Source organism: Taeniopygia guttata, chromosome 25 (genome assembly GCF_048771995.1).
Source record: "Taeniopygia guttata chromosome 25, bTaeGut7.mat, whole genome shotgun sequence".
In the NCBI taxonomy this organism is placed as follows: domain Eukaryota; kingdom Metazoa; phylum Chordata; class Aves; order Passeriformes; family Estrildidae; genus Taeniopygia; species Taeniopygia guttata.
This window is the reverse complement of record NC_133050.1, coordinates 709,432-721,301: the sequence shown is the minus strand read 5'-3', so window position 1 is coordinate 721,301 and position 11,870 is coordinate 709,432. Positions and strand designations below refer to the sequence as shown.

At 53.1% G+C, this 11,870-nt stretch overlaps 1 protein-coding gene across 1 annotated transcript; it reads left to right on the top strand.

Annotated features, from left to right (window-relative positions):
• The first annotated feature begins 4,629 nt into the window (after positions 1–4,629).
• Positions 4,630–5,460, top strand: LOC140680657 (olfactory receptor 14A16-like). Its single transcript, XM_072918630.1, has one exon. The coding sequence runs from the start codon at positions 4,630–4,632 to the stop codon at positions 5,458–5,460; it is 831 nt and encodes a 276-aa protein (XP_072774731.1).
• The last annotated feature ends 6,410 nt before the right edge of the window (positions 5,461–11,870 follow it).

Sequence of the window (11,870 nt, the reverse complement as noted above, 5' to 3'; positions counted from 1 at the left end):
AATCAGTAATTAGCTTTGAGAGCTGACAATCTGTTAAACCACTAAGGAACCTGCAGACGCCTCTGTGCAGACCCAAGTTGAAGATGAGAAAGCCTGGCTGGGTCTCTCTCCCTTCGGGCCCCAAAGGGGTGCCAAGGCTGGCCCAACCCCATCTCAGCCTTCTGGCCTGGCTGCTGAGATCCTGGCCCTGCCCCAGCGCGGCCCAGCCTGACACAGCCCCAGCGCAGCCGCTGCAAAACCTCCATGGGAAAACAGCTCCGGCCGCAAGGACCGAGCCCGGCCGGGCTCACGGAACCATCTGCAGCCCCGGGCAGATATTGACTCTGCCAGTGCTGCCATCCTCCCTGCAGTGAGAGAAAAGGACACAGGGCAGGCACACAGAGCAGCAACATGAAGACACCGAGGTCAGTGAAGAGGAAGTTGAGTCCCAGATGGGAGGGATGAGGAGATGCCCCCTTGATCTTGGGGCTGAAATCCTCTGCTAAAGCTATGGAGAAGGATTTCATTGATACATCAGACTCTCTTTTTCCCTATTAGGCATTGAAAAGTATGGGGAGATGACTTGTTTCAACAAAGGCCTCTATGCTAAAGCGAGCAAATGTTGCAGTAGCTGTGATCCCATGAGAAGTTTGAACAGAGAAAGAGAGCAGAGTGATGAGACCCTGTGCCCTCAGGGAGAGAAGAAGACCTCTGCTCCCAGAGATGAAGATGATTTCAGAAATAGATGCAGAGAACCTTTGCTCTTAAAAAGTTCCTCTTGAAACTAACACCCCGTAAGCTGGCGTGGCCCATAAACACAGCTGTGGGAAAAGCTGTTAAAAAATGGGAGGGACTTCACAATTGCAGATTTTTCGAGGTGGCGGCTATTTGTGGAAATGAAAAGCCATGAGATAACTGTTTTCTTGTGGAGAAGCCTCTATAACATTAAGAAGACCAACTTCTCTCCCTTAATGAAGTGAAGAAAGACTATTCCAGAGGTGGTAAACTGATTAAAAATTGTAGGTTTTGTCTCTTTACATTGTCAGGTTGTATAGCGAGGGGAAATGTTCTGAAAGTTTTGTTCTGTTTCGTATTGCTTTTTACTTAAGTTATTGTTATCAAACTTTTATTTATGCTCTTAAAATTTGAGCCCACTTTGCCTTTCTCTTAATCGTACCTCGCAGCAGGAAATGAGTAAGTATATTCTAGTGTGTGCACTGGTAATTAGTCAACACTGAATCCACCACACTAATTGATGCATTGGCTGAGAAACCTTAAATTGGCAAACCAAAACCACTACAGAAACTTCCTGATGAACTGCCCAAGACAAGAGGGAAATCAAGCCAGAGCCATGGTTTGTCAGGACTTGTTTGATCTTAATGAGCCCCATGGTGCATTTGGAGCTGAGCCTGAGAGGAGATTGCACAATCTTTTCCAGGAGTAAAAGTCAAGAGGAAACACCCAAAGTGTCCCAAAGCATTAATGGGACCCACTGAGGTCCATCCCCAACAAAGGCTCTTCATGGACTCCTTGGAGGAGACAACTGGAAGCCAGGATGGCACAAAAACCTCTCACAGACTCAAAATGGCACAAAATCCTCTCAGAGTGGAAAGGAAAATCCAAAGTACCTGGAAAAAGTTGAGTATCTAAAAGTATTAATGAGCTCCACTGAGTGTCAGTACAAAGCTCTCAAGGGACTCGTTAAAGCAGATAATTGGGGCCATGATTGCACAAACCTCACACAGAGTCTGGATCAAAAGGGAAACACCAAGTACCTTAAAAGAACTGAAGTACCTTGAAGCATTAATGAGCCCCACTGAGTGTTGTTACTGGCAAAGCCTCTCCAGGGTCTAATTACAGCAGATAATTGGAGGCCAGGATTGCAGAAAGCTCTCAGAGACTCCAAGGCAAAAGCAAAAGCCAAAGTCCTTTGAAAAACCTGCATTCCCTGGGAGCATGAAGGAGCCCCCAGGGCCATTCCTGACCAAGGCTCCCCAGGGACTCCTTCCAGCAGATCCTTGAGGCCACTGGGATGTGGGCTAGGGGAGGATGCTGAGGGCAGGACCAGGGGGTGACAGTGCCCAGCCTGGCTGGGGCTGTGCCAGGAGGCCCCAGGGCCTCAGGACAAGGTGTCTCCTCACAGCCCTTGGTGGCACAGACCCTGCTGTGCCCCAGGGCACCAAGACTTGGCTTCTCTTTGTCCCCACCTCTCATCAGTGCCTCCAGTTCTCTGCTCTGCCTGGGGCCTGGGGACACTTTCTCAGTCATGTCCCTCAGTGGGACCCATTAAAAGTCCAAGAAACTTTGGAGTTGGATTGTGACTTGAAGTTCTGGAGAGGTTTCTGCAGCTCCCTCTCAGGGCCTGATGTTCAGGGCCTGAGCACAAAGCCCCAGAGGGTCATTAAAGTCCTTGTGCTGTGTCTGTGCTGCTGAGCTGGGCCGGGCTCCTGGCACAGAGGGTGATCCTGGTAACCAAGCAGAGCTTCAAAAGCACATTTCTCTTGCTGAGCAGCTCTTCTCCCAGCCCAGCAGGGCTGGGGCACTGCCTGCAGCCAGCCCGGGCACAGCACAGAGGCACAGAGAGCTTCAATCAGTCAGGGCTGGGAAGGGGCTGAGAAGTGCCTGGGGCAGAATCACTGCCAGCCCTTGGCACAGGAACCTCTGGCTGCAGGACAATGCAGCTGCAGCTCCTGGAGTGATCTCCTAAAGCTGGAACATCCCACTGCCCACAGACCCTGTGAGTGCATTCTCTGCTCATCTCCTGTGCAGAGCAGCCAGGGGTGCCCAGGGCTGTCCTGCAGAGCAGGGTCCTGCAGCCCAGGGCGCTGTGCTGGGCCAGGACTCTGCTGCCTGCCAGGGACAGCTCTCAGCTGGCCCTGGAGCTGCTCCCAGCGCTGGCCAGGAGCTGTGGGGGGAAGGAGCCACCCTGAGCAGGGCAGGTGCTGCTGCTGAGAGGGGCTGGGTGGGGCAGGGCTGCTCCCAGCTCCAGACCAGCCTGGGCACAGCTCCGGAGGGCACTTCCCAAAGAAGGTAAGCCTGGGATTGCTGTAAAAGTCAGGAGCTTTCCTGAGATTGTTTTCAATTTCCTGCTTGGAGGATGGGAATGTTGGGGTGATGACATGAAGAATTTTGCCTTTTATACATTTTTCATATATCCGTAGGTCCATAAATTACTGTTATGTAATTATAAATTTATAATCCTTACCTAACTCTATTAAACTCTTAATGAACTCTACTTAACTACTATTATATACTTAATGTAATTATAATCCTTAATTAACTCTAATATGTTTCCTTACTTTTCTCTTAGATTTTAGAACAATAACCTGTCTAAACACATTTTTTAAATGCTATATAGTCTTATTATCAGGGAAAGAACCCACAAGACCATTTTGGTTTTTAAATGTGAGCAGTGATAAGAAAACCTGGGGCAAAGAAGCCCTTGGACCTACTCCAATGGTTTGAGCCAGGGGTGTGTAACTGGGGCAACTGAAACTCCTATAGGGTGTCCCTGTTAAATATACTAATTAATTAAACTTAATGCATTGTTGAAATCATGGGCTGGGTGTTCCCCATCCCCACTGGGATACCTGGAATCTTCCAATAAAGGTCTGGTTTTTACTTTCCTGTTCTAACACTGTTGCAAGGGGTTTTTTTTTTCTCATTTGATTATAGACAAGAGGAGGATGAGAAAAGCAGAACAGGAATTGTAATCCCAGAACGACAGAACATTCTGAGTTGAAAGGGCCACATGGGATCATCAAAGGAATGTTTGAACATTTACAGAGACTCCAGAACTGTGACTTTGGGTGGTCAGTCTCTCTGCTGGGAGCCTCCCAAAGGGCCTTCAGCCACTCCTCAGCCCTGGACAGCAGCAGCATCACCTCTGCAGGGCCCAGCAGGGCTCTCCTGAGCTGCCCTTGCCCAGCTGCACACAGAGCCTGCCCCAGCCAGGGCCCTGCACACAGGCAGGTTTCTGTAGGGCCGGGCCGAGGGCACACAGGGTGGGATGGGCTCTGTGAGCGCTGGCAGGGACAAGGCACCTCTCAGGAGGGAATGTCCAGGCCCAGGGAGATGCTCAGGGAAGCAGAGGGGGCTGAGCAGAGCAGTGCTGGGGGAACAAAACCATCCAGGCTCCCACCTGCCCTCAGCCACAGGGAATCCTTTGCCTCTCACATCTCTCTGTGGCAAACTCTGGGTGCAGCAGGAATGCTGGGGATTTCTGACCTCAGAGAGCCAGGAATAGTGTGTGGGTAGGAAAACAATTCCTTAAACCAGCTCCTGCCATTTCCCTTAGAAGTGGTAGTGCAGATGGTACCATGCCTTTCTGCAATAGGAGTTATTCCCCTGACAAATCCTGAATATCCAGCCTTGTCCCTCTGCCACATGGCCACAAACCCAGGGCAGCGGGGCAGGGATGGCTCCTTGAGAGCCCCCTTAAACAGGCTTGGCTGCTCCTGGCACACTCAGCCAGCACAACTGGAGCTCAGGCAGGGACCTGGGTGAAGGTTTTCCCAGAGCAGGAACAAGGGTGGGTGAGTCCCAGCAGGACAGTCTGTAGGGAATGGCTCAGGTTTGGCTCCGAGCAGCCTCTCCTGACTTGTCCCTGTCCTTTCTCCATGACCAGGTGCCCATGTGCAGCCACAGCAAATGTCCAACAGCAGCTCCATCAGCCACTTGCTCCTGCTGGCACTGGCAGACACGCGGCAGCTGCAGCTCCTGCACTTCTGCCTCTTCCTGGGCATCTCCCTGGCTGCCCTCCTGGGCAACGGCCTCATCATCAGCGCCGTAGCCTGCGGCCACCACCTGCACACGCCCATGTTCTTCTTCCTGCTCAACCTGGCCCTCAGCGACCTGGGCTCCATCTGCACCACTGTCCCCACAGCCCTGCACAATTCCCTCTGGGACACCAGGCACATCTCCTACATAGGATGTGCTGCACAGCTTTTTTTTTTTGTCTTTTTCATCTCGGCAGAGTATTTCCTCCTGACTGTCATGTGCTATGACCGCTACGTGTCCATCTGCAAACCCCTGCACTACGGGACCCTCCTGGGCAGCAGAGCTTGTGCCCACATGGCAGCAGCTGCCTGGGCCAGTGCCTTTCTCAATGCTCTCATGCACATGACAAATGCATTTTCCCTGCCCCTGTGCCATGGCAATGCCCTGGGACAGTTCTTCTGTGAAGTCCCACAGATCCTCAAGCTCTCCTGCTCCAAATCCTACCTCAGGAAATTTGGGCTTCTTCTTATTAGTGTGTGTTTAGGATTTGGTTGTTTTGTGTTCATGGTTTTCTCGTATGTGCAGATCTTCAGGGCTGTGCTGAGGATCCCCTCTGAGCAGGGACAGCACAAAGCCTTTTCCACCTGCCTCCCTCACCTGGCCGTGGTCTCCCTGTTTGTCAGCACTGGCATACTTGCTCACATGAAGCCCCCCTCCATCTCCTCCCCATCCCTGGATCTGGCCCTGTCAGTTCTGTACTGAGTGGTTCCTCCAGCCCTGAACCCCCTCATCTACAGCCTGAGGAACCAGGAGCTCAAGGCTGCAGTGTGGAGACTGATGACTGGATGCTTTCAGGAACATTAAACTGCTGGCCAATTTCTGCAAATCACTTGTAATAAAAGTAATTTTTGATACTTCTTGTTGGTTTTATTTTTGAGATTCTTTTTCTTTACGTTTTTCATATTGTCCACAATAAATGTCATTGTTGGTGCCATTTCTCATTTTGTTTATCTGTACCTTCCCTGTTGCCACAGACTGCATCAATGAGGGGTTGCATTCTCGGTGGCTTTAAAGGAACTAAAGAATCTCCCAGCACAGTTTTCTGCAGAGATGCCCTTTAGTTGCCTTCCCTGGAGCTGCAGCAGCAATGTCTGTGTGCAGAGCTGGGGCAGATCAGTGCTGGCACAGCAGCTCTGGACCTGCTGGCCACACCATTCCTGATCCAGGCCAGGAGCCATTGGCCTTCTTGGCCACCTGGGCACACGGCTGGCTCATGTCCAGCCTGCTGTCCATCAGTCCCTGCAGGTCCCTTTCTGCCTGGCTTCTGTCCAGCCACTCCGTCCCCAGCCTGTAGCACTGCAGGGGTTGTTGTGGCCAAAGTGCAGGACCCGGCACTTGGACTTGTTAAACCTCACCTTTTTGGGTTTGGGACCTCTGCAGAGCCCTCCTGCCCTCCAGCAGATCAACATTCCCAGCCAGTTTGGTGTCACCAGGGTTCCATGAGGCCCCAGAGTGTCCCAATGGTCTCCATGACTCCATGAGGCCTCCCAGTGTCACAATGTCCCTTTGGTTCCATGGGACCCCTTGGTGTCACAAAGTCCCTTGGATCCTTGTACCCTGCAGTGTCACAATGTCACCGTGGTCCCCAAGGCCCTGCAGTGTCACAGTGGGTCCTTGGTTCCATGAGGCCTGGCAGGGCAGCAATGCTCTCCTTGGTCCCTCAGTGTCACAGTGGCCTCTTGGTCCCCAGGGACACTGTCAGTCTGTGGTGGTGGCGGCACAACTTTCCCTGGGAGTGTTTTGTGCTAACGGGCAGAGCCACGGGAGCCCAGCACACACACACACACACAGAGCAGCTCGGCAGTGAGGACACGGGAGGGCCCAGGCATGGAGCTCCAACGAGGGTTTATCAGGGTCTGACGCTCCAGGGCTCTGGGGGTTAAAGACAAAGACAAAGGAGGGTTTAGGGTATAAATATGGGAAAAGAGGGGCTGGAGGAGAGCGTCAGGGATCTCAGGGTTTAGGGGTGGTACACAGGGAAAGGGACTAAAAGGGAATGGCAGGGCTGATAGGTGGGCACATAAACCAATGGGAAAATAGGGAAGGGAGAACTTGCTAGAACATGAACATATCAGGGTAAAAGGGGTAGGAAAGGCCAACGGGCCACAGGGGGGGACAGAACTGGGACAAATTAACACAGTGCTGCAAAGCACCATGGGGGAAGCTTCTGTCCTCACCCTGAGCTGTGAGGAATGCCCAGAGCCTACGGTGCATTTCTCCAGGGGATCGCTTTTGCCCTCTCCCCAGTAAGCTCACAGGCCTCTACAAACACACACTGGAGATGTCTGGGGCCATTCATCATTTCTCTGCTCTCAGCACCAAGGCAATGGACTCTGGCACTGCTCTGAGCTCAGGCCCATGGCAACCACCCCTGGCCATGGGGCTCCATGGAGCTGCTCTCAGGAAACCCCCCAAGAGCTGGAGAATGCCCCAAAACTGCCTCAGGAATGTGAGATACCTCAGAATCTCTTCATTAATGGAGACTATTAAAAGACTCACCCAGTAATGGGCTCCCCCTATCTTAATCATCCCCAAAATTTGACTGTCTCATTCCAGGCCCCAGACCACCTCCCTAATCCCTATCCCAACCCATCCCACCCCTCCTGGACATCAAGATCCCTTCCCAAGCTGTACTTCCCCCATTTCACACCTCCCAATCCCCATCCCGCCCCACCCAATGCTCATCTCACCCCTCCTGATTTGCATCCCGCATTGCCCAATCCCCTTCCAACCCAATTTCACCCTGAGAGGCAGTGGAATCGAGTAATTTTGGGGTGGGATTCAGCAGCTTTTAGTGGCACTGAGTGGATTTGAGCAGAAAGATCAGTCCCTCTCATCTTTTGGAGTGCCAAGAAATAAAGACAACTAAAACAAATAGCCCCCAAACTCCCCCATATCCTCACAGATATCTCTTGAAATCCAAGATTCTCCAAAACACAAGTAAAATGTGAGGCTTTAGATGCCTTTGATGCATTTGTTAATTTAAACCCCAATTTTCTGTGTTTTGAAAGGAGGAAGATAAAAGGTAACTGGAGCAAAAATAAAAGGAACAGCAGCCACTTCCCTCTGTGTATCACAGGGAATGTGGGTCACCAGGACTCTGACCAGGGCGGGACATCTGATGGGGATGGAGCTGGAGCAGCGCACGAAGCTCTTCCTGCAGGCGGGGTTCTCACAGGGCTTCCCTTACCGGTGCCTCCGCTGGTGCCAGGTAAAGAATTAGCGGTCTGAGAAGCTCTTCCCACACCGGGGACACTCGTAGGGCCTCTCCCCGGTGTGGATGCGCCGGTGGGTGACGAGGGTGGAGTTGTGCTTGAAGCCCATCCCGCAGTCGGGGCAGCGGAAGGGCCTCTCCTGTCTGTGAATCCGCTGATGTACAAGGAGATGGGAGCTGGTGTGAAACCTCTTCCCACACTCAGGACACTCGTAGGGTCTCTCCCCAGTGTGGAACCTCTGGTGGACATCAGGTCAGACCTGTGGCTGAAGCTGTTCCCACATTCCCCACGCTCGTAAGGCCGTTCCCCACTGTGGATCCTCTGGTGGCAGATCAGGTTGAAACTCTTCCTGAAGCTCTTCCCACACTCCGAGCACTCGTAGGGCCTCTCCCTGTCACGAGGCTGCTCCTGGACCACCAGCTCTGATCCCTGGCTGAAACTCTGCCCACCTCCCCGGCACAGGGTGGGTCTTTCCACCTCAGGTCCTGGTGATCTGCGTGTGCAGCCCCTCCTCCTGTGGGATCTCCGGGGCTTTTCCTCCCCGTTGGATTCCTCTGCCATGGAGCTGCTCAAAACAGCCTCTTCCACAAGGTTCTGTCCCGGGGATTTGTCCTCCTTGCTCTCCATCCTCAGCTCCTGCTCTGGGGGAGGAAGGACAAGGAGAGGATGGGATTTGCCTCCATGCCAAAGGGAAGGACAAGGAGATCCCCCCAGTGCGTCCCCGGCAGGAGGGCACCGGCAGCGGGGCTGTCCTGCAGCCGGGGGCTGTTCTGGGCTGGGAGATGGAGCAGGAGAGAGGGGGAAAGGGGCACTGACTTCCTCTTCACCTGCCTGGGCCATCTTCCTCGCAGCTTCCTCCTCCATCCAGCCAAAGTTTGCGAGTGGGAAATCCTGGTGTGGGAAAAAACAAGGTGTGAACACCTTGGGTTGGGGATTCCTCCTGCCCAAATCCATCTCCAGAAGTCTCCTGGTGTCCATAAAAAACTCCAAAAATCATGAGTGAATCAAAAAAAGCCACCAGGAGTGTCCCATTTCCAGTCTCATTTCTCTGGGGTTCTGGTGTCCCCCGTCTCAGGGCTGCTGGGGATCCTCGAGGGTCCTGGGGATCCCCCTTCTCCAGGGTCCTGCTTAGGGATGCTGGGGGGTTTTGCAGGACAAGGGTCCCCCTCTCCAGCCTCCCCCCGGTCCAGGCACTTGGGGGTCCCCCCTCTCCCCACCACCCTGTCCTGGTTTAGGGCAAATTTGGGAGAAAACCCCCAAAGGGAATTTTCTAGAAAGCAGATTCAAGAGGTCCCTCCCCCAACCAGTTCAGGAAAAGATTTCCTTGGAGAAAAGTTGAAAAAAAACTGTTTATTTAACAGGCAAAGCGTTCACCAGTACAAAACATGAACAATATTAAACAATAAAAACCTGTTGTTGCTCCAAAAGAGATGACAAACTCAGAAAGTCCCTCCATGGGCTGCAGCTCGGCTCACTCAGGCTTTGATCAGTCCCTCCATGGCCCAGGCCCAGCCCGGTGGGCCACAGGTGTGAGCTGCCGGTGCTCTTCTGGTGTTCAGTCCAGAGCAGGTTTAAACAGCTCCAAAGAAAAAGAAAAACCACAGCCCAGAGAACTTCTCTGCCTCAGCGAGCTAAAAACTAACTAAAAGCAAAGGAGAGCTCTGTCCCGCTGTCTGTTGGCAGACAACTGATACCTCAGGTTTAAGTTTTTCTGTTCTGTTTCGGTGTGCAGCTTCTAGCTTTAGATTAAGTGTTCCTGGGATCTTTTCACAGGGTGGTGAAGACAAAACAATCCTGTTCTAGCTGGAGAGTCAAGGATAATCTCTTCAAACTTCAGGCCCAAAGCACAAACAACAGGAAAAGAGGAGGGCAGGCAAGCAAGGAGGATGAAAGTTCATAATTTGAAGCTATTAATTGGGCCGTTAAATCCTGTATGCAAACGGACTAACACTTATAAAAATGTGAGATCTCATGGCCAAGCCCTCTTTTGCTTCCATCTCGGAGCCATCCGGGCAGAGCCCCGACCATGGCTCCGGTACTGCCAGGGTGTGGCCTTTGAAGGCACTTCAATAAATATCCACTTTATTCCTCTTGGCTCCGTCTGGCCTCTGTCCCAGCTCCTTAAGGCATGTCAGCAGCCCAGGAGCCGGAATGTGGAGGGGTGAGTGCAGTTCCTGAAAACAAACTGCACGCTTCTTCCTCCCCCTCTTTGCTCTCAGAACCAGCCCTGAAGGTGCAGAACTCATTTCGGGGCCAAACGGACCAATGGGGGTACGAGCATCGTGAGGTCACCCCAGGACAGGCCCTGCCAGGCTCAGGGGTCCCGTCCCCGCCTCATCTCCGGCTGCCGGGGGTCCCCCAGCTCCGGTATCGCCCCTTCCCCTCTGCCGCCCCGGGGGTCCCACGTTCCGCAGCCCCGGCTCTCACGGGAATCCCCAAAACCAATGTCCCGCCCTGTCAGCACCGGGCCAGCCCCGCGTGGTCCCCCGGGACCCTCCGAGGGGCGATCACAGCTCCTCTGCCCCCGAAAAAGCTCCTCTTGGGGAGCCCGGAGGGATCCGGGGCTCAGCATCTGCCGGCTCCGAGCGCTCTCCAGAAAAATCCTCCCGGAGACCCCTCGATAGAGCCGGGGCGAGCTCGGCCTCCCCCTGCCCTGCGGCTCGGGGCTGGGGCGATGCTGGCGGGGCAGGGGGTGCTGCAGCCCCGGCGTGCGGGCGGTGCGAACGGCGGGATTCTCCCGCTCCTCCTCCCGCCGCTCCTCCTGTCCCTCCTCCTCCTCCCGCAGCCCCTCCGCTGCAGCCCGGAGCTCTCTGGATTTAAGCCACAACAAGCATACCTTGTGAACAAAGGAATCACCCTTAAAACTACACTATTGCATATTCATATATCCCTCATGGTTATGCATACATTCTATTTAAAACAAGAAACTCTTGTCTGTTATATGCCAACTGTTTCCTTTAATCCCCATGGCAAGGCCTGAAGAAATTAGCTTCTTCTGACAAGAAAGCCATAAATTCCTCTTCTCTGGAAGATTTAGGCGTTCTGTGATGGTTACGTCAAAGCGAGTCTCTCATTCCTTAAAATAAAAAACAAAACACACAAGGAGTTTCTATTTTAACTACTAAAGCTTCATTTTAACTACAAAACTACATTTACCATGCTATTAAAATGTTAATACAGCACTACGAATCAAACTAACATAATACATACAGTAACTCTGCGCAAAGCGCCATATATTATGCGTTTTTCACATTGGGTGCCTCCTGGATTGCCCCCGGAAAGAGCCCATCTCTGCACGGAGCCACGTTTTTTCATTTGTAAATTAGGTCTTTCTTTCTCTGTCATCTGTGGTTTCTGCAGCCCCGGCTGCTGCTTCTGGTCTTTTAAAACTTTAAGAATCTTTTTGTACAAGCACAACTGACTTGATGTATATTTTACATAAGCACGAATTATTCCATAACATATATTACAATGGGGCTGCAGAGATTCCCCCTGCAGGTGCATGGGGCTGCAGAGATCCCCCTGCAAGTCCGTGGGGATGCATAGATCCCCCTGCAGGTCCATGGGGATGCAGAGATCCCCCTGCGGGTCCGTGGGGATGCAGAGATCCCCCTGCAGCTCCATGGGGATGCAGAGATCCCCCTGCAGCTCCGTGGGGATGCAGAGATCCCCCTGCAGCCCCTGGAGGAGCCAGGCTGGAGCTTGGGGATGCCTGAGAGGAGGCTGTGACCCCGTGGGCAGAGGGGCCCCGCTGGAGCAGCCTGGCCTGGCAGGACCGAGCCCGTGGCACAGTGACCCACGCTGCAGCACTTGGAGGGGGCTGTGCCCCAGGGGATGGACTCGGCTCGGAGAAGTTCCTGGAGAAGTCTCGGCTGGGAGAGAGCGCAGGGTGCAGCA